Source organism: Thermothielavioides terrestris, chromosome 3, assembly GCF_000226115.1.
Source record: "Thermothielavioides terrestris NRRL 8126 chromosome 3, complete sequence".
NCBI classification, from domain to species: domain Eukaryota; kingdom Fungi; phylum Ascomycota; class Sordariomycetes; order Sordariales; family Chaetomiaceae; genus Thermothielavioides; species Thermothielavioides terrestris.
The window spans coordinates 1,209,466-1,235,970 of record NC_016459.1 but is presented as its reverse complement, the minus strand read 5'-3'; the positions used below and the strand labels follow the sequence as shown (position 1 = coordinate 1,235,970).

Below are 26,505 nucleotides of genomic sequence, written 5' to 3'. Positions count from 1 at the left end.
CTTTGACATGGTGATTACGCCTGCCCGCCCTCGATCGGGGCCTGATAGATATGCGCAATGCATGCCGTATTCCCGATGGGCAGTGCAGTGGATGCGGGGTAGTCAATGTGTCTCGGGAGCTTATAAGAGACGGCGTGGTGCTGTGATCAGACGAGCTTATAAGTGGCGCGTCTTCCGAGTTCGACCAGGCAGCTCTGTTTTCTGTTGACTGTTGTAGCTTTCCACCGGAGAGAATTGGGTCAAGATGGGCAAATCTACTATCCGGACTGTTTGCAAGGTCGACTTCGACAGGCCTGCCTCGGAGCAGCCGTACCTCCATGTGAGCTAGCTACCACCACCGGGGTATGTAGTGGAAGAAAGCTCAGCTCTGACAGGTGTCTAGAACCGGTGGCACCCTGACAGTGAGTCCTCGCTCGTTTGCGCGCGGACCCAAACCATTCCGTTAACCACCTCGGGCAGTTCCGTTCGCGGGAACCATCAAGGATGGCGAGACGGTCAAGATCGAGTGTCTTGATTGGTAAGACTGCCACACATCCGAGGGTGATCGAAAAACGTGGCTGAAGACTGGCAGGACCGGCGGCCAGATCAAGAACGATGACTCGGCCGACGATGTCAAGAACGTCGACCTGACCAAGGTCCACTACCTCTCCGGGCCCTTCGAGATCGAAGGCGCGGCCCCCGGCGATCTGCTCCTCGTCGAGATCATGGACGTCCAGCCGTTTGAGGATCGGCCGTGGGGCTTCACGGGCGTGTTTGACCGCCGCAACGGAGTATGTCCCCAGTTGTCCCTACATCCGGACTGAAACAGCCTGACACTGATAATCGCGTGCCCACAGGGTGGCTTCCTGGATGAGATCTACCCTTCAGCGTATGACATTCCCCTTTTCCTTGGCATCACGGTCGAGCCTAAACTGTTGCATGTGCCGAACTGACACTCTGTTAGTGCCAAAGCGATCTGGGACTTTGAAGGCATCTACTGCACGAGCCGACACATCCCCCACGTCAAATTCGCCGGCCTCATCCACCCGGGCATCTTGGGGTGCGCGCCGTCTGCTGAGCTCCTCGAAACGTGGAACAAGCGCGAGGCCGAGCTTATCGCGGCCAACAAGCTCGACCGTGACGTTGCTCTTCCGTGGGTTGCCCGTGATTCTCGGGTCGTGCTGGCTGGCGTTCTGTGCTGACATTTTCTTCTTCTTGGAACGCCCCAGTCCGCAACCCCTTAGCTGCCATGCGGGGAGTGCCGACAGGGAACTGGCAGAGAAAATCGGCCGGGAGGGAGCGAGGACCATTCCCGGACGGCCGGAGCACGGGGGTGAGTTGTCCGCCTTGATTTCTGGCACGCATGGGAGGGCCTCTGCTAACATCACCTTTTCCATCTTCCGGCAGGAAACTGCGACATCAAGAATCTCTCTCGCGTAAGCAACCCTTTCCGAATCAACCTCAACATGAGAGACTCAACTTAACCCAACTACTAACAACCCGTCCCCAGGGCTCCAAAGTGTTCCTCCCCGTGCACGTGCCGGGGGCCAAGTTCTCGGTCGGCGACCTGCACTTCTCCCAGGGCGACGGCGAGATCTCGTTCTGCGGCGCCATTGAGATGGCGGGCATCATCACCATCAACTTCCAGGTGATCAAGAACGGCATGGCCGGGCTGGGGCTGCGTAGCCCCGTGTACATTCCCGGGCCGGTCGAGCCGCAGTTCGGGCCGGGGCGGTATATCTATTTTGAGGGCTTCAGCGTGGACGAGGCGGGGAGGCAGCGTATGCTTTTTTTTTCTTTAGATTTCTTTTCTTTTCTTTTCTTTTCTTTTTTCTTTTCTTTTTTTTTTTTTCGCGTCTTGTTCTGCCATCCTATTTTTCCTTCTCTTTTCCCCTCCAACTCTTTCCCTCCCCCCCTCCCCGAACACCCGCCCTCTTATCTCACCACCCCCTACCCGTGGTACCAACCCCACCCCCAAGACAAACCAAAGCTAACCACCCCCAACCCGCCCGCAATTCAGATTACATGGACGTGACGGTGGCCTACCGGCAGGCAACGCTGCGCTGCATCGAGTACCTGCGGCGGTTCGGCTACTCGGACTACCAGGCGTACCTGCTGCTGTCGTGCGCGCCGGTGCAGGGCCACGTGGCGGGCGTCGTGGACATTCCGAACGCGTGCACGACGCTGGGCCTGCCGATGGACATCTTCGACTTTGACATCTCGCCTCTGGCCGCCCTGGATGCCACCGCGGAGGGAGAGACGGGAAAGGGGGGCAGGGACATGGGCCGGTGCGCGTTTGAGAGCGGCCGGACCGAGGGGGAGGTGAGGAGCGATGCGGGGAAGAAGGGGAGGGTGAGCTTTGGAGGCGGGTTGGCGTATAGGGAGTGAGCGAGTGAAGCATTTATTTTCCAGGTACTCCGGTGGGTATCGTCAAGTCGGGGGCTGTGACGGTTGGGGCAACAGGAGATTGTGATTCCCCTACCCAGATTGGCTTTCAGCAGGTCTATGTGAAGTTAAGTTTCTCTACATATGTGCTGGTAACCAAAAACAGACCCATAGGTCGCTTGTCCTTCCATAAAATCTCGCTCTTCCCCTCCCTAGCAACACGGCTGTCTAATCCGTAATCTGCATCTCTCCAAACTGGCTATGCCCCGTTTCCTTCTCGTGCTGTCCCGCCTGCCTCACCCCTTGCCCGATCCAGTCGCAGATCTCACACTTGATCACAAAGTCTGTCGTGTCGGTGTAGTAGTGCAGACGTTGCAGTTGCTGGGCAAGCTGGCGTGCCTTTTCGAGGACCTCGTCGTCGTCGGTTGACCACTGCGTCACGTCCACCTCGACCGGGTAGCTGAGGTCCATGCAGAATGCTATCCTGTCGTAGTGGATGCCCGAGTAGAGGATGATGACGCGGTTCTCCTTGCCTTCGCCGAAGCGGTCGACGCGCAGCGACTGGGAACTGTTAGCTTCTAAACGTGTCCCTGTTGTGACGGCGCGATCCAAGGGCCACTTGCCTTGACATCTATCGAGCTGATCTCGAGGTTGTAGATGTCGGACAGGATGGAGAGCTCGATGGCCCCGCCCCAGGTGTCCATTCTCCTCATCCTGGTTGTGTACACGTGTGGCTCATCGCCCAGGATGGCCTTGTTGTACTCGTTCGGATGGCTTAGGATGTAATCTGCCACCTGGTTGCGGAGCGCCGCAGACGGGTTTTCCAATCCGATGGCCCCACCAAAAGCTGTGACTGTTGAAAAAGAATCAGTGACTGTATGGGGTTGCGTGTAATGAAGAGGGGCTCCAGCCAGCTTACACATGCAGCTGTTGTCATCAGGCATGACGCGGAGAACTAGGCAAGGGTCCCGTCAGCCATGGACCTTTGACCTTTGCAAAGCAAAAACCAAGACGCTCACCAAGATACCCTCCCCTTTCTGGCCATTCCAATGATGTTTGATCGGGCTCTATCCCCTTCGGCGTGAATGGCTTGGGCTTGGGTTCCGTGGATGGGGGCGGCAGGGACGTAGGGGGTGGCGCGGAGTCGACGGGCGTTACAAGAATGGTTTCTCCCCTGAGGTGCAAGTCGTCGACGGATGCGTCCAACAATGCTGGGCTGATGTCTAAGGCCTTCGGGGGAAATCCGTACTTCATTGAGAAGTTGCTGAGCCCGGTCTTGGACTTGATGAGCTCGATCAGGTCTCTGAGCGTGGAGTGCTCATCGACCTGGACTCGCGACTGCCCGGTCGGGGTGCGCAGCCCAATTTGAACTGTCATCTTAGGAGGAATGTGATGCTCAAAAGATAACTGTTGAGGCAAAGCTATGAGGAGTGAGGTGGTGTGACTGGCTGGGGAGATGTAGTCGACGTGAAGAACAGTTAAATGCCGTATATATGCCGCAAATGGTGTGAACTGATCCTAGATTCGTAGCACCGTTAGTCAAGTTGCGTTCTGCCCGGTGTTTTGTCATTTGATAATGCGCCCCGAGGCTGGTTCACATGTGCCTTTACATGCCAGTCAGACCAGTCAGACCCAGCCAGACCGGTGCAGCGGCAAGCTGCATGCACCCTGACAAACAGAAAATGGACAAAGCTCACTTTATCCACATCACAACAAGATCAGACTGTGAGCTGCTCGCTGCGAGATTCGAATGCAGCGCAGGAAGCCAATGAAGCTAATGGAAGCCGACACCAGAGACTGCTCCCTGATGATGAGTTGAAGGGGATGACTTGCTCAATCTGGAGCTTGGGCAAGGCCGATGTTTCAAGGCGCCAGGGTGCTGTTAGCAGAAGACCTTTGCTGAACACCAAACCGGGAGGGATTGAACGACGGAGTATGAGCAGGCAGAACGCGGGGTTGATCTGTGGCACAGCAAGATAAGGTACCTAGCGGGGAGTAAATGGGGAACCTAAGCATTTATAAGCAACCTGAATACCTTGGCCGCCCAAGATAGTCTGCTGATGGTCGCTTCCAAGGCTGGCCCTTGAGCCGCAGGTCAGATCAGACCAGACCCTGATGGAGGACAAAACAGATTTCCCTTGCTAACATAATGTGATGGGCCCCTGATTGCCCGGCTGAGCGGGGCGCTCGGGCCAAGTGCTGGTATCCAGAACTAGCGGGTCAGTCTGGAGAGATCGGCTAGGCATTTATCGGGGCTGTAGCGCGTAACTGACCATCACCCAATCGCGCTAAACGCCTGTGCGTGCACCTCCTGCGACTGTGGAGATTTCCAGGCCGGCAACTGACTTGGTCGTTCGGTTGGAGTACCCTCTGCGCCCTCTGCGCGTCTCGTGTCCTGGAAACCCTGCCGCACCCGTGCCGCAATGCCGACTCTGCGCGAACGGCCCAGCAGAGGCGAGATCTCGCCCGCCAAGAAGGCGTCTCAAAATTCTCCGACCGCGACGAGATCGACCCCCAGAAAACGGCGACCCAGTATGCCGGGCGACGCGATCGAGGTGCGCGAGTCCATTGAGGCCAAGGGCGACGTCGACGACGATGTCGAGATGGAGGACGCCGACAGTCCAGCGCGCAAAGACGACGGTGACGGCGACGCAGATGCCAACGGCGATGCGGATGCGGATGCGGATGCCGATGGCGATGCAGACGCGGACGCAGATGCAGACGCGGATGCAGATGCCGACGGCGAGCCAGACGACACCGCCGAGCAGGTACGACAAGAAGAGGACTGGCGCAACCTTCTGCAGCTCATCAGGGACACGTCCGAGTATCTGTGCCGCTACACAGTCAAAATTGACGGGGAGTAAGATTTTGGCCCCCCCTTCAGGTGTTGCTCTGCGATGCGCTTGGATGCTGATTGGCTGTCCACAGGGACCACGAGATCGCCTCGGGATTCCAGCGTTTAGTCAACAAGCGCAGCCTCCCAGACTACTTTGAGGTGATCAAAGAGCCGATGGCTTTCAGCACCATTCGGGTGAGCCGAGTCTTGGCACCAGCGGCTGGTGAGGGCAGATGGCTGACATAAACGGTGGTGCAGGCCAAACTCGGCAAGAAGGTCTACACCAAGTTCAACGAGTTTGTGTGGGACGTCACGCGCATATGCCACAATGCGCAGGTGTATAACAGGCCGTCCGCCCCTATCTTCTCCGATGCCGGCCGCCTGATGGACGTCTTCAAGGAGAAGCTCGCCGAAATGGTGGCCGACGGCACTATCTCCGCCGAGGATGCTGAGATTCCCGATTTGGGGCCTTTGCCCGAGTTTGAGGACTCGCCCCCTCCTGAAGACGACGAGGAGGAGGCTGACGAGGAGGACGATGAAGAGGATGAGGACGAGGAGGACGAGGACTCTGACGAGGAGGGTGGCAGGCGCCGCTCGGGCCGGCGCCGCCGCCAGTCCGGGGCTAGGAAGGGCGCCGAAGAGGGCGATGATGCCCACAAGAAGCGCGGCAGACCGCCTAAAGTCTTCACACCCCTCGAGGCTCGGATTCAGGCGATTCTGAAAGGTCTGCGCCGATTCAAAAATGAGCGCGGCCATCTGCGCATCTCCCACTTTGAGAAGCTCCCAGACAAGGCTGAGCTGCCCGATTACTACACCGCCATCCGCAACCCCATTGCGCTGGAGACCATTAAGCGGAAGCACAAGCGGAAAAAGTACCAGACTGTCGACCAGGCTCTCCAAGATCTGGAGCTTATGTTCGACAATGCCAAGCAGTACAACGAGGAAGGCAGCGAGGTCTACCAGGACGCCGTGGAGCTGGCCAAACAGGCACGCATTCTGGCCGAGCAAGAAAAGGCGAAGTCCGACGACGAGTTTCGCGACGAAGATGGGAAGCTGCCCCTGGCTAGCATTGAGCACCGCGGGGAAACGTGGAGAGTGGGTAAGTAGACAGCCGTGCCTGATGCCGCGTGTCGAGCGCTTCCTCTGACTTTGATTCTGCAGGCGATTGGGTCCACATCCGGAACCCGAACGATTTGTCGAAGCCCATCGTAGCCCAGATCTACCGAACATGGTCGGACGCGTCGGGCCAGAAATGGGTCAACGCATGCTGGTATTACCGGCCGGAGCAGACAGTGCACCGGTTCGACAAGCACTTCTACGAAAACGAGGTGGTCAAGACCGGCCAGTACCGCGACCACCACATCGAGGACGTCGAGGACCGCTGCTTCGTCATGTTCATCACGCGCTATCCTCGAGGTCGACCGCGCGGTCTACCGCCAGACAAATCCGTGTATGTGTGCGAGGCGCGGTACAACGAGGAGAAATTCAAGTTCAACAAGATCAAGACTTGGACGAGCTGCCTGCCGGACGAGGTGCGCGAGAAGGATTACGAGATGGACTTGTTTGATGTGCCTCGGACCTTGAGGAAGGTGCCAAGTCCGATCAAGCACCTCCTGCAGGCGGATGCCAAAGAGACCGACGACCTCCCCAAGCCGACCTGGAGGAGCCCAAACGCGCCGCCCTTGATTGGAGCGGTGCACCGGCGCCCTCGTGAGCCAAATGTGAGTTTGCATTGTCTTGCCTTTCCCTCGCATGCCTGTCCCCCATTTTTCTCTTTCCCTTTTGGCGACTCGAAGGTTGGCGTCTATGGCGCTGTGATATCTTTATTCAATTCAATCAGCCCGCGGATGTGCTGCCTTCAGGCTCGTTACCTCCCAAGTGCCTGCCGAAGCGGTCTGGGTTCAAGGGTCTCCACGTTCTTATCCGCCGCCCCCTCTTCACTTGCCTCCTGTCATTCCAACACGAGCTGTTCCGGTTTGCCACCTGCATCGCCGGGCTTTTCGTTGGTTTGCTCGACAAGGAATGCATAAGCTGACCAAGCTGAAGGAGTCGCCCCCCCCAGAGCCGAATCCGCTGCCCGCGGTGGTTGCACCTGTGCCGCTCGCAATTGCACCAACCCAGGTTCCCATCAAAGCCAACGTCGGCGTCGTGGGTGCACCAGCCTATCACCATCCCGCTGCCGTCGCGCCTGCGCCGGCGCCGGCGCCCACGCATTTCCAAATGCAACACTTCCAGCCACGGCCAGTCCCGCCGCCTGCTCCTCACCAGGCACCGGTCCACCTCCAACCGCAACCGCAACCGCAACCGATGCCGATGCACGTGCCGCATCCTGTGATGCCCCAGATGCAGCCAAGCCCGCATTACCCACCCCAAGCGTATCCACCGCAATACGGAGTGCAGCCGCAGATGGCTCCACCGCAGCCGATTCAATACCAGACAGCGGCCCACATCGCGCCAGTTTTTGATCAGCACCACCGTCCGGTGCATCCCGCACCTCAAGCCATGCCGCCGTCTCGCCCACCCATGGCGCCCGCGCCCGCGCCCAGCATGGCGGCGCTGCCGCATGGCACTCCCCAGGGCGCCCACGTCTACAACGTCCCGCGCGCCCCCGAGGTCTACACGCTGGCCGATAACGTCGACGCGACCATTCCGCCGGAAGTGCGCGAGCAGTTCCAGCGCGACGAGGACGGCCGCGTGCTCTTCTTCACGGCGCCGCCGCTGGTCCGTCCGCAAAACCGTGTTGCGGAGCAGCACGCCGGCCTCGGCCACAGCGTCCGCCACCTGGCCACCATCAAGCAGCTGCGCGAGGAGCGCGCGCGCAAGCGCAAGGAGCGCGACGAGGCCCTCGCGCGCGAGCAGGAGGACAGCAAGCGGCAGGCCGCGGCGCGGGAGGAGGACGCGCGCCGCCGCGCCGAGGCCGAGGCCGAGCGCAGCCGCCAGGCCGAGCTGCTCGAGAAGGTCCTGCTCGGCTGGGCCGCCGACATGGACCGCGGCACCGAGATGCTCGGCGACCAGCTCGGCGGCCTCGACAGCTGGAAGGAGATGATGCGCCGCAGCAGGGAGGAGACCGAGGGCAAGACGGACGAGGAGGTGCGCGTCGCGAACCTGCGCTGGCTCTTTGATGAGCAGCTGCGCCGCGGCGAGATCACGCTGGAGCAGAAGAAGCAGTATGAGGACTGCTTTATTCACCGGACGCATCTTGAGAAGTGATTTTTTTTTCTTCTTTTTGTCTTTTAGTCTGTTTCTCGCTAGGGTCACCACTGGATGCCGTCCCATTGTTCCGGATGGGACTGGACTGGGTTTGGACTGGGTGAGCTTTGGAGTTGGTGTTGGACTCGGGATGGAAAATTCAAGGTATCAGGGTCAGGGATACCCCCTCTGCGCGGAGCGTTTCCGGGACTTGGGGATGGCTGTATCTGTTGCAGGCCGCCGGTGTTGTCCATTTTGCTTCCGGTGTTTGCGGTCGCCATGTACAATTGTGCATTTCGCTGTAGGGAGTGAGAGGGCAATGAAATCGATGGTTTCTTTCTTGCAGCTGGCGCGGATTTCGGTGCCTGGAGTCCAGTGCATAGGCTGGATGCTACTTCCTGGTGGTTACTGGATATCATGACGGAGAGTTCAGTGCCGTGACGACTCTGAGCAGCAGCGTCTGGCCCAGGCCGTTGGACTTGCTGGGTGTGGCGTACCTGGTTTGTACGACCTGTTCGACTCCGCAACGGTCCTTAGGTACTCAGCTGCGCATCAACCTTGCTGGGGTTCGATGGGAACTGCGCGACGGTGGAGTGATGCTGCCTGCTCCTCGTCCATGCCAACGGAATGGGGACACATAGTCATCACAACGCAACTTCACTTGGCGCTGTTTGTGAGCGTGCACCTCCTTATTCTCGTACATTTTGTTTGGTGTCGTTAGAGCCTGCGTGTCTCTCTGTTGGGCCATTCGAGCAGTGGCTGTTGATCTGCTCTGGCGAACCTTCTCCAAAGTTTCTACAACTCATGCACTCCCAGGAAGACGAAGAAGCACGCTAGGGAAGGGACCTTTTGATCGAACTGACGCCCTTTTGCTCCCCTCTGTTGTCGATACCGGCATCATCGCCGTCGGGGCACTGCGGTTCCTGCCGCCTTCGAGTGGCGACGAACCATTCGAGGGCTGGAGAAATCACCAGCAAGAGTTTCGAAAGTATGCGGACCGGTTTTTTGCAACAGCAGTTTTCGGCCCAGCGTCTCCCACCGCGAAGAACGAGGTACTTTGCAAGAGGCACTCGGTGGTCCGCTGTCACTTCGTCGTCCACGGCGGAGTTCTTTTTTTGCCACTGCGACCTCTCGAAGTCGAACATTGTCCACCCCGAAACGCTGAGGGTCAGGGTTTATCGACTGGGACTATGGGGGCTACTGGCCGCTCTTCTTTGAGGCACCGTTTGTTTCGCGATCCTCGAACTTTGGGACGAGGCAGAGAACTCCGAATTGATCCATTTACTGTTCAAGTTACGAACCTGGATAGGAGACCACAGTGATGGATACGCCACAATCTGTTCCGAACCAGCTTAAGCCAACACGTGTCTCCAAACCGGCACCGATCCTCTCCTTCATGCTGTCCACTCGGAGACTGGTGGCAATCTTGCTCACTCCCACGTCGGAACTCGGAAGGCAGTTAGGTAGCGCGGACGCTGCAGAAGCTGAAGCCCAAGCTACCCTCGGCCCTACGTCAAAAGGTCACATCAAAACGTCTTCGGACATGCAGCTGGACAACTTCTCATGTTGTAGGTCAAGATCTCTCCGCACAAAAACCGGGGAAAGAACCTGCCATCGTGCTCGTCGAGCACTCCACGCGTCAGTGGTTTAGTGGTAAAATCCATCGTTGCCATCGATGGGCCCCGCGTTCGATTCGCGGCTGACGCATTTTTGACAACGTTTGCAGTACGACATGGCATTTGGAATACGACATGAAGTGTGCGACGTGGGGTTTCTGGAGCCTTTTTGCTGGTGTTTGTCCGGTCCACAGGTATCCGTACTTGTGGCACCTGGATGCTCAAGTCCGATGTCCGTTTATAACAAGCTCGGCCACATCAGAGAGTCCTGGGACGCTGAGAGGTCATCTGCAGGACCGCATAGAAGCGATGGCATGGAGCGGTTAACTATCAATGGCACCTTTTCGTGAAGGTTCTCAGTCAGATTCATCTTGTAAACAAATGGCCGCAAATTCGAAACTCCTTTGTGGTACTTCGTACACAAGCACTGGAAAACTGCAGCCTGGAAAAGCAGGGGGCTGAGAGACAAGGATGCCGCAGCTCGTGTGGAGTCACACCGAGCTGGCTGCCCCACTCGTGCCCAAGTGTTAGCTGGGGCTTTCGCACCCGTTTCTGAATCTCAAAACCTCCCAGATCTGGGTTCCTGCCAACCACGCAGGGCATCTCGCTATCCTGCCGCCTTGAAACTTCGAGGAACTAAATCAACAGGAAAACCACAGCAAACCTTTCGAACGATGCTTCCGCGGAAGCTAAAACCGCAACACCCGGCCGGCGGAAGTTAGAACGCCTCTTTCTCTCTCTCTCTCTCCCCGCCAATCCCCAACCTCCAACCTCCAAACTCCAACCGATCCATCGACCGATCGACCGGGTGCGAAGCCTCTCTACTCGATTTTTCTCGCAATACACACTCTCTCGCATCGCCCCGCTGTCTGCCCCCTCAATCCTGTTCGCAAAGTCGTCTTCCAAGATCCCACTCAAAAATCGCCGTTCCGATTGTCTGTTGATGAAAGAAGCACGCGATGGCTTCGTACTTTGGCCGCCTCGAACATGACGGTCGCCGCCTCGGCGCAGATCTCGACCTGATTGCGAAATGGGCTCGTGCTTTCAACCTGCGCCACCCGATTCACTCGTACTACCTGACACAGCTCTCCGACGATGACCGGGCGAAGCTGTTCTCTGGTCCCGCGCAGGAGTTCCGGCTCCTGCAGGGGCCCAATGACACTCTGAAGCTTGAAACTGTCAAGGACGAGGTCGACCGCATCGATCCCGACGTTCAGGCCATGATGCGCTCCAACGGCTATCTGCGATCTGAGGCTAAACGGTTCGAAATACTGGACGCGATCGAAGATGCTCAGGATGAGGCACAAGCCGCTGCCGCTCTGGCCCTGTCTAAGGCCCTTTTGAGCGGAATGGACGGCCCACCCGCAGAAAAATTGTCCAAACAAGTTGCCGACAAGATTCTGGATTCTGCTGCGTACAGGGTCAAAGCTCAGTGGCGCGCTGCCAGGCATGAGCGGTTGCGGAACATGACCAGCGAGCCTGCAAACTGCTCTGGGCTCGACGGTGTCGCATGCCAAGACACGCCTACCAAGGAGACAGCCGGCAGCCCCGTGGGTCCCGATTTTATCGCCCGTTGGAATGCCACCCTCCGCGAGCGGTTTCCCGGCCTCGCCGTCAACGGCTCACTTTCGTTTGAACCCGCCACTGATTCGTTGGAAGACACCCGTGCCTGTAAGTCGAACTCGGACAAAGGGACCGCCAAGATCTTCACATCCGATTTCACCGATGTTGTCGACAATCAAGCTACACCGCATCAAAAGCCTGCCGCTGAAGCCGTGTCTCCCAGCGGTTCCGTGCCGGAATATGGCAGCGAGACCTCCGCCGGCTCTGTGCATTGGAGCAGTCCTGGATATTCTGCAGGAGACAGTCTTTCGTCTCCAGACATCGACTCTGTGTTTGGTCCCCTCGATGATGCAGACGGCGGCGTGGCTTTGCTGCCATCCAGTCTCGCCGACGAGCTTGGATTGACGGACGAATCTGAGGTTGCCACACCCACTCCAGCGTTACACCATCTTGGCGCAGGCCTTGAACAGGCGTACCTCACTGTTCGCTCGGGCTTCAATGCCATGTCTGCCGACTCCGTCTCGAGCACGTTCAATTCTGTGAACGCGCCAACCACCTCGGATCCATTTGCTACCCAAGGGGCACGCGACAACAACACCGCAGCACAAGACAGCACCCTGGAAGCTTCGCCGGGCCCCTTTTCATTGACTTCCTCCAAACCCCACAAGTATCCGTTGGCCAAAGAGCAGCCCTGGATGGGATTCACCTGCTACGAGGTTGCATCCAACCTCGGCAATGGCCAGCTGGTCCCCAAATACTGGACCACCAAGCGTGGCAAGGAGCGCTACCTTCGGTACAAGATTGGTGATCTCAAGCTCGACGACGCCAAGCTGCGTTCCGACCGGGTTTCGGGTGCTGTTGCACGCAATCCCGTCCACGTCTTTGTCGACCTTTCGAACATAATCATTGGGTTCTACGACAGCATGAAGGAGAGCCGCGGGATTCCTGTGAACAAGCGCATCATTGCTCCCCCATTCTCGTTTAAGAACTTTGATACCATCCTCACTCGCGACCGAAATGTCGCCAAGAGGATTGTCGCCGGTTCTCTGAGCAACTCGCACACCAAACGGTGGCCTGGATACATGCTTCAGGCCCAGGAGCTCAAGTACGAGATGAACATTCTGGAGCGCGTTCCCAAGCCTGCCTCGGCTTTGCGTAACCGCAAGTCGAAGGCCGGAGCCCGAGACCGCGAGTCTGCTACGTCTGGAGCTGACACCTCAGGCGACGACTTCGTTCTGGGCCCGATGAAGCATGGTGAACAAGGGGTGGACGAACTGCTCCATCTCAAGATCCTCCAGAGCGCGATGGATACGCCGAATCCCGCTACCGTGGTCCTCGCCACGGGCGATGCAGCATCTGCGCAGTACTCGGATGGGTTCAAGAAGAACATCGAACGCGTGCTCTCGCACGGCTGGAACCTTGAACTGTACGCCTGGCGCCGCAACATCTCGTCAGCCTGGCGCGAGCCGGAGTTTGCCAAGAAGTGGGGCCACCAGTTCAAGATCATCGAACTTGACGGATTCTGCGAGGAGCTTTTTGACATGACCATCGAGTCTTTGGAGCATTAAGCTCCCTCCTCGGCTGCCGTCTTGCAGGTAGCGATCCAGGGCTACCGTGTTTTTCGGCTCTCGACATTCTGTCGTACCTCGCGATGGCGATGTCTGATGACAGGATCCTTCCAGCCTGTCACCAAGGCTCTTTTGAGCCCAAGTCCATGCTGTCTAATGCAGCGTTTTTGGATGAGACAATCTCTCATCCAGCATCGAGGTGGCAGTTCGACTAACTCACTGGACGACTTCAACGGGTTGCGCAACCGGCGTTTCGAGTATTTGCATTTCTTTTTCTTTTTTCCTAATCCTTTTCATGCGACTACATCGATTATAGTTTCCAGCGCCAACACAACGGCAACAACTCTTGGTTCACAACCATACCACACTCATTTGCTTGGGAGAATCCGGATCAGTGTGCGCCTCAGAGTTCATGTCTTGGCGCATGTTCTTTCTTCGATCCAATCCCCGCCGCTCGTTTTCAACGGACAACTTCGGGCAATTTCGACTGAAAAGCATTGAGCCCTCTCGGCACTCTTGGCTGCTCTTGCTTCCCCGACCACAACTCGTCCCGCTTCTTCCTCGGACGACACACGATGAGACGTTTGATTCAACAATGAACAACAAAGAACGAACCGACTTCGAGTGTGCCACTCACTCACTCACACTCCAGACAACAGCATGATGGCGACAAATGATGATGATGACGATGACGACTGCATATAAGAGTGGAATCGGCGCAGCACAGGACCTCTTCAGGCGTGGATGGGTACATGCGGCGCGATAAGGCTTGGTTTGGGACTACATCTTCCCGAGAGGAGACGGCGTTGATGGCCTCTTTCCTTCCTGTGTCCCTTCTCCGTTTTACATCCTCCTCCCCGTGGTTTCAGGGGAGACCGTGTTTCACCAACGGGAGTTTGGTGGGTTGAGATAGGGCATGCAAACAGGAGACTTTGGGCACGCCCTTGCATGGTGGAGTATCATCGGTCTGACAACGGCTCGGGGTACGGCGCATTTTGCTGGGCACGGCACGGCGTGGCGCGGTTGGGTTGAGATACCCCTGCATAGCCCGGTTTTTTTTTGTCTCCTCTTCCTTTTTTTCTTTTTTCCTTGGGTCGGTTTCCTTGGGGTCCTGCCGTCTGATCTGGGTGCCTCTGGGTGCCTCCGCTGTCTATCTCGGGCCTTGTTTCTCCTGCTCTCTTCCTGCTCGGGGAAGGCAGTTGGAGAGGATACGCGAAGCTGGGGTGATGGATGGATGGCATTGCGGGCACAGCGGCATGCCGTAACTTCTGGGTTTTCCGTCTTCTCTAGGTATGGTATGCAGGCAGGCAGCATAGGATGGCACAGGCAGGGATACGCGAGTTTTGCTTTTTATCGTCGTAGTACTGGGTTGCATTTTTCACTTGACTTGATTTTCTGGTATCAGTTGTCCATACCATACGGAACGGTATTTGCCGCGGTATGGATATGGAACTGCCGGGTTGAGGAAGCGTGGGAGGGCGAAAGGCTGTCTATAGGCTGCGGCCTTGTTTCTCTCGCTCGCTCGTCGTTCGTGTGTCGCTTGTTTGATGCGACTGGGCGGACGCGAGGGGTGGATTGATGATGGCCGGTTTCTGCCTGTGGATACGGATTTGCGTTTTTTGTCGATGGTTGGGCTCGCGGTTTGTGATTTGTGGCGTTGGGCCGATCGAACTTTGGCAGAGGAATGAACGGCAGGCTCACTCTGAGGCGAGGATCGAGGTTGATCCCTTTCGTGTGATGAGTGACAGTCGGCTGTCGAAGCTGATGTTGACTCGGTCATGGTTGGCTGTCCCGCTGGGCTCTGACGTAGCGTGGGAAGGGGCCGGAAGGACACATGGGAAGTACCGGATAGGCAGTAGCGGATGGACAACGGTATACACTGGGTCTTCGGACTTGGATCTCGTGTCGCTTCCCGGAAGGATGGAGTTGATCGTCCGGACGGATGGATGGAGGCACGTTCCGAGTAATCCGCTCTGTTTATCAGGCTTCCATGCTCAGTGGCTGTCACCGCATCCCCATTACCCACCACCGCTGGTGAAAACACACGGGTATCGTCTAGGGCCCTCAGACTTTTTTCCAGGAATGAATCTTCACCCGTCTATACAAGTTCAACCCCGCCTCAAACATCACCCAGAGCGACCAGCCTCCAACGCCAACACATCCTGCCTGCTCCTCCCCTGCCCCAGCTCGGCCATAATCCACTCATACACCGCCCACTGCACCGCGTTCACGATGAACGCCCGCGCGCTGCACACGCCCAGCCCGCGGAAGAACGCCCGGATCCCGCCCTCCCTGTACGTCTCCTTGGCGACCTCCCACGCGCCGAGCTTCCTCCTCCCCGCCGCCGCGGCCCCGGCCACCAGCGGCGTCCTCTCCCCGCCCGCCGCCGGCGCCGCTGCTGCCGCCGCCAGATCCTGCGTCTGCACCCGCGTCTTGACCACGTCCAGCGGGAAGATGCTCGCCCACGTGATGATGCCTGCCAGCCCGCCGCAGAGCAGTACTCGAGCTGCGTCGGTGCCGAGTAGCGAGGCCCCGCCGGGATCGTTGTGCTGTTGGGTTGGTGGGGGTTGTTGTTGTTGTTGCTGTTGGAGTTGGAGCTGCAGCATCCACCGCGAGCAGAGCTCGTAGCCCCAGAAGTAGAAGCCGTAGCCGATGCTGTCGCGCAGGGCGGTCACGGCACCGCCGGCGTAGAGGCCGCGGATGCCGCCTTGGTGGGTCAGGATGTGTTTGGTTATCGCCCAGGAGGTGGCCCCGGCGCTGGGTCTAGAATTTGGCGTCGTCGTGGGTGCTTGGTGTTGGACCTGGGCGCGGCACTTCACCAGCTCGGTGGGCGTCGATACCACCCAGGTCGCGAGTCCGCCGACGGCGCCGGCGAGCCACGTCGTCAGGAGGTTGGTCCCGCGTCCTTGGCTGTCGCCGATGCTCGTGCTGGCGCCTGGGACAGCGCTGAGGGAGTTTAGGAAGGCCTCGGTGCGGTTGTAGGAGACGAAGAGGAGTGCGTTGAGGGCGCCATATCCGAGCACAGGGGCTGCTGTGCCAAGTAGGAAGGGCCGGATGTAGTTGGTGTGGAGTGAGGGCGCGCTGTTGAGGGGCGGGGCAGGCACGGGGGCTGTGGGGGCCGGGACCGCGGCGGGCCCGGCTTGGAGGCGGACTTTAAGAACATCAAGCGGATTCCCGATGATGATGCCCACTGCACCCGAGATGTAGCCTGCCCAGAAGTCCGCAGACATTGCTCACCTGGGTGAGGGGGAGATGGGAAGGGGGTAAGTCGAAGTTCCCAACTGATCAGTGAGATGCCCCCTGGTGCTCGTCGCATCTCAACCCCTTCCTCGATGCGGGCACTACGGATCATGAGTGTTCATGACGAGGTTGAGACACGCCGCGGTATCTTTGACGATGGCGGGGTCGGCGGGGTGAGCGGGCCCGGTGCCTGATTGATGGTGGGGGTGGATTGCCCTGCCAAGACCTCGGCTCCAGGGGCGACGCCGATAGGGGCAAGGCGCATGCAAAAGGCGGCAACTCTATTCTGACATCCGGCCATTTCTTCCTCGCAGCCCGAGCCAACCCGAGCATGCAATGAAAAAAGGAAAGTGGAAAAAACACTCTCCCGACCAAGTGAGCATCCCAGGTAATCCAAACACAGAGGGTCATCACTTACCTGGTTTGAGCCTGCATCGACCAGGTCGATGCCTGCTCTGTAGCACCCGGAAGGGGTGAGGATAAGGGGGAGTCCCGGACTCCGTTGGGATTCGGAAGGGCCATGAAGGTCGGCAGCCGGCACACACTCGGGGATGGTTTCACAAGGGTCCCGAAGCCTCGATCACCAGTACCCCGGCTTAGTTTAGACGGGCGGCCGCAGATGTGCGATGCCATGCCGCCTACCCCCATTCCACTGAGCCTGGTCCGGGATGTATGGGGTTCGGGGACCAGGCAGAACGGGTGGCGCCTTATTGACGAGAGCTTGTCTTTCTGCAGGCCGTCGCGTGCGACCCGCGACCGGCCGCGGGGGTCTGCTGCGGCCTGAGAAGTCCAGGGACCAGCGGTGTGGTGTGAGTGACTCTGCCAAGTGTGAGGTACGGCCGCGACGACCCTTCCGAGTGTTCATGTATATTGTTCCGAGTATTGATGTATATTGCTCCGAGTATTCATGTATATATTGGTCGCTGCGCTCGGTGCGCTCGGTTTGGTCGCTGGGCTCGGTTCGGTCGCTTCGGTGCCCTCGGTTCGGTCGGCTCTTGGTGCTCGGTATGCTCGTTCGGTCGGTCGGCTCGCTGCGCTCGGTTCGGTCGCTTCGGTGCGCTCATTCGTTTGGTTCGATTGTCGTCGGGGTTGTTGTCAAGTCGGGGTTGTTGTCGAGTTGGGGTTGTTGTCGAGTTGGGGTTGTTGTCGAGTTGGGGTTGTTGTCGAGTTGGGGTTGTTGTCGAGTTGGGCTAAGTCGGCGTTGTTTGGTTTGATTGATGCTGAGTCAAGCTTGTAATCGTCTTGGAAGAGAAAAAGAAGTCAAAGGTTGAGAAAGGACAGAAGTTCGTAGAAAAGAGGGAGCCGCCATTGCTTTGGTTGACTTTGCAACTTCAGGACGAGAAGTTCAGTTGCTGTGTGTGTTGGGAGACGAGGAGGGGTAAAAGTGTGGGAGATGCCAAATATTTATGGGCGAGGGAGAGCCGCCGCCGTTCTGGCTGATCTTGCAACTTCAGAATCAGATTTTTACTTGGAAGGTGCAACAAATAAATAATGGGATTTTTTTTTTTTTTCAACGCCGAGAACTGTTGTGATTTTCTCTGCCGAATTTCCAGCGATGGGAGTGGCTAATCAGAGTGTAAATTCGGATGAAAATCGAAAGTAAAATATCAGGAAGAAGGTGGGAGAAATCACACGGTCAAACTGCAGCACCACCAAAAGACTTTAAGACCGGGAAGGAGCCATATCATCACTCGCGAACCAGGTCTCTGCTGTTTTGGGACCGTTCAGACTCGGAGTTAATTGCAGTGAATGACGGTACAAGACTGTCTTACTTTGCAGCCCCTGAGTCTTATTCAGGGACTGCAAGATCCCAGCCGTTGGTATCATTGCCAGCATAAAAGCAGAATTCTAAATCGAGTACTACAACAAGCACAGCCAGGATCACGGCATGGCGTCCTGAAACGAATATCCTGTTCGCGTTGGTCGGAATTTCATGAAGCCGAGCGACACTGCCATTAGCGAGAATAGTATGACTCGCGATGGAATCAACTAGCTAGAAAATTGAAAATATAAATATGGCAAACACTATTGTCCTATCTAAATTGTGATCCTGAGCTCGCCTGCGATGTCCAGCAGGCTGCGAGATCCGAAGGCCGCGATTTCGACAGGCACCGGCACAATGAGGCAACGCTTATTGCTATATTCGGAATATGTTTTGTACCTATATTGGAGAGAGAATAAATAACTGCCATGCCGAATCCCTGAGTGAGTTCAAACTTCAGAATCCACCAGCGTTGTGCGAAGTTGTCGTCCATATCCGAATCGGGCAAGCCGCCGCCACTTACACATTCACCGTTAAAAGTGGGTCCCTGCCCTCTCCATCTTGGCGCCAGTGGTCATCTGACAACGTGAGATGGGGCGCGTCTGCTGCCTGGGGCCCAACGCGTCACGGTTCCCAAATCAACATCAAAAGTGCACCTTCCCAACTGCCGCTTTTGTGCACGCGGCCGCCCAGTTTCCCGCAAACTGCGCTTAGGCGTGTGATCTTTGTTGGTGTAGACATTGAGGATAGAGTCGAGTCTGGGTTCAGCATCCGCGCGTGGCTCATTAATTATGTATGTTGATGCAGCTGCTCTCCTCCCCTCTCCCCCCAGCATATGCCACGACGCAATCTGTCAACTTCAACTGACTTGGGTCTTAGGATGGCCTCGCTCTCGATGCCAGGCACCACCGCCGCTAACAAGGAGAACGTCGCTCCACGTGGCCGCTTCCCAACACCACAATCTCTTGAGCGCCTTCACAAACCGTTCAAATGCCCCGGGTTCGCAACGCGCACGGTGGCCACCGATCGTCCCGCGCGGAAGCGAAGGAAGATCGACTACGCCGGTGCAGACGGCGATGCGGACGCTGACAAGCCCTACACAAACGCTGACCGGCTTGCTTTGGCAACCCGAGAGGCCAACAAGTTTCCCGTCTTCCAGGCCAAGGACAAGGATAAGGTGTTTCGCAAGGCCTTCACCGTGCCCTTTCTCAACAAGGACCATGCCGCATACAATCCGAATCGGCCGCCGCCGACACTAGGCTTGAGGCAAGGGGCAATCTTTATCCCAAAACCGTTACATGATCCATGCGGCGAGTTTGCCATCGTGCTGTACGATCCGACGATTGATGACAAGCCCAAGGAGGCGCCCAAGTCCGAGGAAAAAGAAGCGGCGGCAGCGGCAGAGCCACCGTCGAAACTCGACGCACCGTTGATGCACAAGAGTCTCGCTGAAATCCTCGGCATCAAGAAAAAGGTCGTGGGTGAGCATCCGCGCGTCCCAGTCGTCATCGATCCCAAGCTGGCCAAGGTGCTTCGGCCGCATCAGATCGAGGGCGTCAAGTTCATGTACAGGTGTGTGACGGGCATGATTGACGAAAAGGCAAACGGATGCATCATGGCGGACGAAATGGGCCTCGGCAAGACCCTGCAATGCATCACGCTCCTCTGGACCCTCCTCAAGCAATCACCCGACGCGGGCAAGACCACCATCCAGAAAGCCATCGTGGCCTGTCCCTCCAGCTTGGTGCGCAACTGGGCAAACGAGCTAACCAAGTGGCTGGGCGCCGACGCTATCACGCCTTTCGCTATTGACGGCAAAGCGTCCAAGGAGGAGCTGACTCGGCAGCTCCGCCAGTGGGCCATCGCCAGCGGCCGTGCCATTACCCGGCCAGTCATCATCGTCTCGTACGAAACGCTGCGTCTAAATGTCGAGGAGCTCAAGAACACCCCGATTGGCCTAATGCTGTGCGATGAAGGGCACCGCCTCAAGAACGGTGACAGTCAGACGTTCAACGCTTTGAACAGCCTGAACGTCTCCAGACGTGTCATCTTGTCCGGCACGCCGATCCAGAATGATTTATCCGAGTACTTCTCGCTCATCAGCTTCGCCAACCCCGATCTGCTGGGGAGCCGCCTCGAGTTCCGCAAGCGTTTTGAACTTCCTATCCTCCGCGGCCGCGACGCTGATGCCTCCGAGGCGGAGCGGAAGCGCGGCGATGAGTGTCTTGCCGAGCTGCTCGCAATCGTGAACAAGTTCATCATCCGCCGCACGAACGACATTCTATCCAAGTACCTCCCCGTCAAGTACGAGCACGTGGTGTTCTGCAACCTCGCTCCCTTCCAGCAAGCCCTCTACAACTACTTCATCACGTCTCCCGACATCCAGGCGCTGCTCAGAGGCAAGGGCTCCCAGCCGCTGAAAGCCATCGGCATCCTCAAGAAGCTGTGCAATCACCCAGACTTGCTGGACCTGGCAGCCGACCTGCCCGGTTGCGAGCAGTACTGGCCGGACGACTACGTCCCTAAGGAAGCCCGCGGCCGCGACCGCGACATAAAACCGTGGTACTCGGGCAAGATGCAGGTGCTCGACCGCATGCTGGCGCGCATCCGCGCCGACACCAACGACAAGATCGTGCTCATCAGCAACTACACGCAGACCCTCGACTTGTTCGAGCGCCTCTGCCGCTCCCGCGGCTACGGTTGTCTCCGGCTCGACGGCACCATGAACGTCAACAAGCGGCAGAAGCTGGTCGACAAGTTCAACGACCCGGACGGCGACGAGTTCGTCTTCCTGCTGTCCTCCAAGGCTGGCGGCTGCGGCCTGAACCTGATCGGCGCCAACCGGCTGGTGCTGTTCGACCCGGACTGGAACCCGGCGGCGGACCAGCAGGCGCTGGCGCGCGTGTGGCGCGACGGCCAGAAGAAGGACTGCTTCGTCTACCGCTTCATCGCCACGGGCACCATCGAGGAGAAGATCTTCCAGCGGCAGAGCCACAAGCAGAGCCTGAGCTCGTGCGTCGTCGACTCGGCCGAGGACGTCGAGCGCCACTTCAGCCTCGACTCCCTGCGCGAGCTGTTCCAGTACCGCCCCGACACCCGCAGCGACACCCACGACACCTTCAAGTGCAAGCGCTGCCGCCCGGACGGCCGCCAGCACATCAAGGCCCAGGCCATGCTCTACGGCGACACCAGCACGTGGAATCACTTTGTCAACGACGGCTTGAAGACGATCCAGGATCATCTGCTCAAGCAGGAGAGCGGCGAGCAGGAGGTCAGCGCCGTGTTTCAGTACATTTCTCACTAGTAGGTGGCTTGCAGAGTCGGGCGGTTTCTGGTCGTGGTCAATTGCTTCTTCAGGAAGCGCGTGCTTGCATTGCTGTCTGTGGTGGTGCTCGCGGGGCGGCTCATCGGAACGCCCCTGGCTGCGAAGGAATTGAAGCGTTGCTTGTTGTTGCTAGATGATAAACGGAGGAATGAGACAAGCTCGATAGACTTGACAGCGCGGCGCACCTATCTTATCAAAGCTGGTTTTGACACACGTGGCTGGATGGATGCCCAAGCTGTTTCTAAATAGACCCTTATGCTTTATCATGGTAACTAGACCAAGTTTTGCTATCAATTACAACTCATCTCTGACACGACCTCCCGCAGCGGCCTCCTCGTCCTCAAACCGTCTACTCTTGGGATTCCTCTCTACCGTTTCCTCCTCCTTCTTCCTGCCCTCTTGCTTCTCCACAACCTGTTCCTCCCGCTGCTGCTGCTGCTGCTGGTAAAGCTCCTCCCTCCTCCTCCGCGCCAGCGCGGCGATCTCCTCGTCATACTCGGTCCACTCGGGCACCTGGCGCCGGGCGCGGTCCAGCTTGGGCTCCTTGGTCTGCGGGTTGTTGCACAGGTCGATGGTCCTAGCGGCGGCGAGGGTCTCGTCGCTGCACCAGGTCTCGCACCACAGCCACTCCTGCGGCAGCGAGTGGATCGGGATGTGGAACTGCATGTGGTTGGGCAGGTCCTGGTCGAGGTTGGCGAGCGACTGCGGGTCGGCGGAGAGGGTGTGGTACTGCTGGCGCAGGCGGTCGCCCGCGGCGAGCGCGCGGAAGCGCCGCAGGTCGACCACGTACAGCGCGCTGATGTGGTACGGCCGGCCCTTGAGGTAGCTCGCCCAGTAGCCCGTCTTCCAGAAGCGGAAGCCCTCCATCTCGGTGCGCGAGTCGCACATGGGCGTGAAGCCGTAGGGCGCGCCCTGCAGGTCCAGCGTGACCAGGTCGTACATGTCGGTGCGCACGATCTGGTCCGCGTCGACGAAGATGACCTTGTCCAGCGACAGCGGGAAGAGCACGTCGAGGAAGAGGATCTTGTAGCCCCAGATCTCGCGCTGCTTCTCCTTCTGCTGGCGCAGCCAGTGCGGCCACTTGTACGTGACCATCTCGTACTTGAAGTTGTACTCGGCCGCGAGCGTCGGGATGAAGTCCTTGAAGGACGGCGAGAGGAACTGCTCGATGAACCAGAACTTGACCGTGTGGTTGGTGTGGCGCATGACCGAGACCATCATGATGTTGAGCATGCGCTCGTAGAGGTGGCCGCTGGCGACGGAGAAGATGTTGATCTCGGCGTGCTCCGTGTCGGAGGCCGATTTGGTTTCGGCGGCGGCCTTACCGCGGCCGAGGATGCCCTCGGCGAACCTGAGGCCTTTGGAGACGAAGTCCATGGCGGCGCCGGCTGTGGTGGCGTTGGCCTTGCTCTCGCCGAGGACCTCTTCTTGCTCCATGCCGGGCTTGCGCTTCAGGCGGGGGTACAGCGTGGCGCCTTGAAAGTCCATGAGCGCTATCTCGGACGTTTCGTCGCCGGGGACGGGGTGCCAGCCTTGAGGGCCCACGCTCTCGAGAGTGAAGATGTCGGAGCTCCGGCCCTCCTTGAGCCGGATGCTGTAGACTCCCGGGTTGGCCTTGAATTGGAAGTAGCCGATGTTGGCCATGATGATGGTATCGGCAAAGTGCGAGTCCTTCTCGGTGGACAGCACCAGCTGGACGCCGCGGGGAGGTTGCCCGGACGGTACCTCGCGGGAGTGGCCCTCGATCAGGATGTTCTCGAGCTCGTAGACGGCCTCAACATGCGCGGTGCCTCGTCTGGCTTTGATGTCCTTGATACGAAGGTTATCCAGGTCGTCGACCGAGACCTTCGAGGTGACCAGCCAGGCCGGCGGGACATCCATGCCGGCAACAAGCAGAGTGTCTTCTGGGACGCTTGCAAAGTTCGCCGAGAGCGCCTTGACCTTTCCGTCCTCGTCAAAGCTCGGGGAGGACTGCAGAACGTAACGATAAAATCTTTTGACTGGAAGCTCTGCGAGCTCCGCTGCGGGGTTGAGGAAGATCTGAAGGTGGACGCCCTCCAGTTCGGAGAGGACCTTGAACATCGCAGCCCACTTCTGGCCGATCTCGCTCGCGGGATTGATGACGGCAGCGAAGAAGATAGTGGCGGTGGACGCATCGCCGACCTCAAATGACGTGTACGTCGAATTCAACTCCTTAAACACCGTCATCCTGATCGGGGAGGCCGAGTCGAAGATGCCCTGGGGCAGGTCGGACATACCCGACAGGGCGGTAGCCGAGGTCAGCTTGGCGGCAGCGACCGGACCCGAGACTCTGTCACCCAGGTTGAGGTCCTCGAGGGCCTTGTAAACGGGAATAATGCGACTTGAGCGCTCGGCTTCCAGGAACTGCTCAAAATCCTCCTTCTTGAAGTGCTCGGCGGAGGGGATGGGGCCGACCAGACGGCCGTTCAGCATGAGCGCGTTTTGGCCGGCCTTTAAATTGGCGGCTGCGAGAAAGCCAGCCAGCGCAGCATCATAAGTGGGATCAGCCTTGGATTCGCCGCTCTCCAGGATAGCCTCCAGGTCAGAGAGCCGATCGGCACCGAGCAGCTTATCCACGCGAGCCTTCAGGCGCTGGGTGAGCTCCGACGCATCTCGGGAAACATCCCCTGGGTTATGCACGATCTCCATACGGATGCCAGGATGGGCTTTTCGAAATTGGATGGCGTACAAGAGAAGCTTCTGCCCCTCAGCGCTATCGAGATCCGCGATGACGGTCAGGGCAGCCCAGTCTTCCTTGGTCGACTGCTTCTCGGCCTCAACTACGGGAACCTGGTCGAAGACATCGCGGTGCTCCGTGTACAGCTTGTTGACGTTGAGCACAGTAAGATCGCGTGCATCTTCGGGGAAGATGAGCGTGTTGCGCCTCGAGACGGCGTTCTCAAGCAGGTAGCCCGGGATCCAGGTGGTCTCGTTGATGGCCCCGAAGTAGGCGGCCTGCTGAACCGCCTGCAGGTCCACCATGAGCTTTTGGTTCATGCCTCTTAACCAGTGCTCGTCCTTAGGAATGGGGAAGCCATCGAAAAAGATGGAAGGCACGTCGCCGTCAGCGCGTAGGCGCTCTACCCAGCGCTTGGCCAGATGGATCTGCTTCTCATGTGCTTCCGAGGTGAAGATGTCTTGAAACGGCAGTGGCGTGGCGTTTGGTCGCAAGGGTCGGTCCTTGATGGCTTCGTTGAAGATGCGCTCGTCTGGCCTCGCGGCCTTGTCGTTTTCAAGCGACTTCTCGAGATAGGAGACTGTGGCCGCCAGACCGTGGTTTTCCAGCAGATAGTAGACGACCTTGGCCTGGTCAATAGCCTTTTCGGTGGGAGTGAGCGGGACCAAGCCAAAGCGGATGGGGACGAGTCGCTTCATGAAAGTCAAGAGTTGCGTTGTGATCAGTTTGAGATCCTCAGGATCGGAGAAGTCCACAGGAACAACCAGGTTGAAGATGTCCTTCCGCACCTGAGGCAAGCCGTGCCCGAAGTGCTGGATCAATGCCCAGAGGTGCGGGGAGAAGTCGGCATACCGCTTGTCCTTCTCCAGGTTGTTGAGCCAAATGATGACGCGACCGTCCTCGAGCCGATCCCGCCAGTCAAACCTGCGAGGTTCCTCATCGCCTGACTTTGCTTGTGCCACCTCTGTATGGCCTAGCAGGGAGACGGCCTGCTGCCCGGTCAGGCCGAGGTCGAGGACGCCTTTAATCAGCTTTCGCTCGCGCTTGAGCACGTCAACGAGCCCGAACGGTTGGATCTGGCGATCAACCAGCTGGACACCGTTCATCCACAGGATATTTCTGCCATCCGGCCCTAACATCTTCTGGTTCTCCTCATATTCAGCCGCGAATTTCGCCGAGACATTGTGAGCACCGAGAGAGTTTGAGTATTTGGGGAAATCTTGCGTTAGCTTGAGCAAAGTGTCAAACGGCGACTCGCTCTGCATGATGAAGGACGCGGCTTTCACGCCGAGGAGAGAGAGCTCGGACTTTTCGAGGGGCTTAATATCGGTGATCTCTTCCTCTTCATCCAAGACGATATCGGAAGAAGTGATGGGCTTTTGGGCCTCGTCCGCGGGTGCTCCCGCAGCACCCGTGTCCCGGTCATCGATGACGATGTAGTCGGTCCGCTTTAGGGTGAGTTCTACGCCGTAGCCACTGACCGAGAGGGCCTCAACCGGGTGGGCAGGGCTTCTCCTGTACCGGAGCCGGTACGAACCTTCTCCCTGCCTGGCCAAGTTCACAGCAGTCTCATGGTATGCTCCGAAGTCTTTTGACGTGATGTCGGCGTATAGTATCACATCCCGCGAGCCGCTGCCAAGCTTACGGTCAAATGGCAGGGTCCGCGCCTGGCTGTGGCCTTTCACATCCCCGTGCGCCGCGTCGAGCGTGGGTTTGCAGTATTGCTTTCCATCCACAAGGAACCAGTGCACACACCCGTCTTGATCCCCAGACAGCGAAGGCTCTACCGCCGTCGCATAGTACTGGTAGTGCGCTTCGACCCGCGGAGCTGCTGTCCGCATGGAAAGGCCCAACTTGAAGGTCGACAGCGACTCCGCGTCCATGTGGCCGTCATCTCGCAGAACCTCGACGAACTTCTCGTAGAGCGCTTTGTCCGTCGCGGCGTCGGAGAAGTGGCCCTTCGCAATCCGGTCGAGCAGGGCGAAATACACCGTCGCATTGTCGGCGGCTGCTGTTTCGCTAGACAAGGTGAGCTGCGAACTGCAGTCGCCAATGGCTGGTGTGTGGGAGGCGCTTACAGCAACTCAACCAGATATGGCGGCGAAGGGAATGCCGCCTTCAGGGCGACGTTGACGGAGGGAGATGCAGCGACGCGGGCAGAAGGAAGCCATGTGGCGGCGAGGACGGCGGCTGCGAGGCCCCACGGGAGCCGGGAGAGTTGGAGCATGGCGCTCGCAGCTGCGCAGAAGCGCTGGCACAAACGTCTTGTCTGAACTGTCTGTACAGCTTCGATGGCAGCGTATGATTATGGCCTCGAGAAGGAAGCAGGTCGCCCGACGCCGGC

General features: G+C 58.3%; 8 protein-coding genes and 1 non-coding gene across 9 annotated transcripts; 5 read left to right on the top strand and 4 right to left on the bottom strand.

Annotated features, from left to right (window-relative positions):
• Positions 1–244: 244 nt before the first annotated feature.
• THITE_2129545 (uncharacterized protein) lies at positions 245–2,367 on the top strand (the record flags this gene model as incomplete). Its single annotated transcript, XM_003653980.1, has 10 exons — positions 245–319; positions 383–401; positions 460–517; positions 572–770; positions 837–868; positions 944–1,132; positions 1,209–1,312; positions 1,387–1,415; positions 1,490–1,760; positions 2,000–2,367. 10 exons carry the CDS (start codon positions 245–247, stop codon positions 2,365–2,367), a joined length of 1,344 nt encoding a protein of 447 aa, XP_003654028.1.
• Positions 2,368–2,592: 225 nt separating this feature from the next.
• On the bottom strand, positions 2,593–3,741 carry THITE_125507 (uncharacterized protein; the record flags this gene model as incomplete). Its single annotated transcript, XM_003653979.1, has 3 exons — positions 2,593–2,925; positions 2,988–3,211; positions 3,384–3,741. 3 exons carry the CDS (start codon positions 3,739–3,741, stop codon positions 2,593–2,595), a joined length of 915 nt encoding a protein of 304 aa, XP_003654027.1.
• A 1,040-nt stretch (positions 3,742–4,781) lies between these two features.
• THITE_77005 (uncharacterized protein) lies at positions 4,782–8,733 on the top strand. The gene is made up of 5 exons (XM_003653978.1): positions 4,782–5,224; positions 5,293–5,395; positions 5,459–6,299; positions 6,362–6,921; positions 7,247–8,733. The coding sequence occupies exons 1-5, from the start codon at positions 4,788–4,790 to the stop codon at positions 8,408–8,410; spliced, it is 3,105 nt and encodes a 1,034-aa protein (XP_003654026.1). The 5' UTR covers positions 4,782–4,787; the 3' UTR covers positions 8,411–8,733.
• On the bottom strand, positions 8,433–8,912 carry THITE_2116572 (uncharacterized protein). Its single transcript, XM_003653977.1, has one exon. It carries the CDS (start codon positions 8,641–8,643, stop codon positions 8,455–8,457), a length of 189 nt encoding a protein of 62 aa, XP_003654025.1. The 5' UTR covers positions 8,644–8,912; the 3' UTR covers positions 8,433–8,454.
• Positions 8,913–10,025: 1,113 nt separating this feature from the next.
• Positions 10,026–10,096, top strand: THITE_t104. Its single transcript has one exon. It is a non-coding gene; the product is annotated as a tRNA-Gly (tRNA).
• A 690-nt stretch (positions 10,097–10,786) lies between these two features.
• THITE_2116571 (uncharacterized protein) lies at positions 10,787–13,342 on the top strand. The gene has a single exon (XM_003653976.1). The coding sequence runs from the start codon at positions 10,965–10,967 to the stop codon at positions 13,134–13,136; it is 2,172 nt and encodes a 723-aa protein (XP_003654024.1). The 5' UTR covers positions 10,787–10,964; the 3' UTR covers positions 13,137–13,342.
• A 1,647-nt stretch (positions 13,343–14,989) lies between these two features.
• Positions 14,990–16,533, bottom strand: THITE_2116570 (uncharacterized protein). The gene has a single exon (XM_003653975.1). The coding sequence runs from the start codon at positions 16,364–16,366 to the stop codon at positions 15,263–15,265; it is 1,104 nt and encodes a 367-aa protein (XP_003654023.1). The 5' UTR covers positions 16,367–16,533; the 3' UTR covers positions 14,990–15,262.
• A 2,469-nt stretch (positions 16,534–19,002) lies between these two features.
• THITE_2116567 (uncharacterized protein) lies at positions 19,003–21,599 on the top strand. The gene has a single exon (XM_003653974.1). The coding sequence runs from the start codon at positions 19,019–19,021 to the stop codon at positions 21,440–21,442; it is 2,424 nt and encodes an 807-aa protein (XP_003654022.1). The 5' UTR covers positions 19,003–19,018; the 3' UTR covers positions 21,443–21,599.
• On the bottom strand, positions 21,600–26,490 carry THITE_2116565 (glycosyltransferase family 24 protein). The gene is made up of 2 exons (XM_003653973.1): positions 26,240–26,490; positions 21,600–26,180 (listed from the first exon to the last, which is right to left on the bottom strand). The coding sequence occupies exons 1-2, from the start codon at positions 26,386–26,388 to the stop codon at positions 21,758–21,760; spliced, it is 4,572 nt and encodes a 1,523-aa protein (XP_003654021.1). The 5' UTR covers positions 26,389–26,490; the 3' UTR covers positions 21,600–21,757.
• Positions 26,491–26,505: the final 15 nt, after the last annotated feature.

Coding starts and splice junctions, on each gene's coding strand:
- THITE_77005 (XM_003653978.1), top strand. CDS start 4,788: ATGCCGACTCTGCGCGAACGGCCCAGCAGAGGCGAGATCTCGCCCGCC. Junction 6,300..6,361: donor CGGGGAAACGTGGAGAGTGG/GTAAGTAGACAG, acceptor TTGATTCTGCAG/GCGATTGGGTCCACATCCGG. Junction 6,922..7,246: donor GGCGCCCTCGTGAGCCAAAT/GTGAGTTTGCAT, acceptor ACCAAGCTGAAG/GAGTCGCCCCCCCCAGAGCC.
- THITE_2116572 (XM_003653977.1), bottom strand. CDS start 8,643: ATGGACAACACCGGCGGCCTGCAACAGATACAGCCATCCCCAAGTCCC.
- THITE_2116571 (XM_003653976.1), top strand. CDS start 10,965: ATGGCTTCGTACTTTGGCCGCCTCGAACATGACGGTCGCCGCCTCGGC.
- THITE_2116570 (XM_003653975.1), bottom strand. CDS start 16,366: ATGTCTGCGGACTTCTGGGCAGGCTACATCTCGGGTGCAGTGGGCATC.
- THITE_2116567 (XM_003653974.1), top strand. CDS start 19,019: ATGGCCTCGCTCTCGATGCCAGGCACCACCGCCGCTAACAAGGAGAAC.
- THITE_2116565 (XM_003653973.1), bottom strand. CDS start 26,388: ATGCTCCAACTCTCCCGGCTCCCGTGGGGCCTCGCAGCCGCCGTCCTC. Junction 26,181..26,239: donor CCATATCTGGTTGAGTTGCT/GTAAGCGCCTCC, acceptor CACCTTGTCTAG/CGAAACAGCAGCCGCCGACA.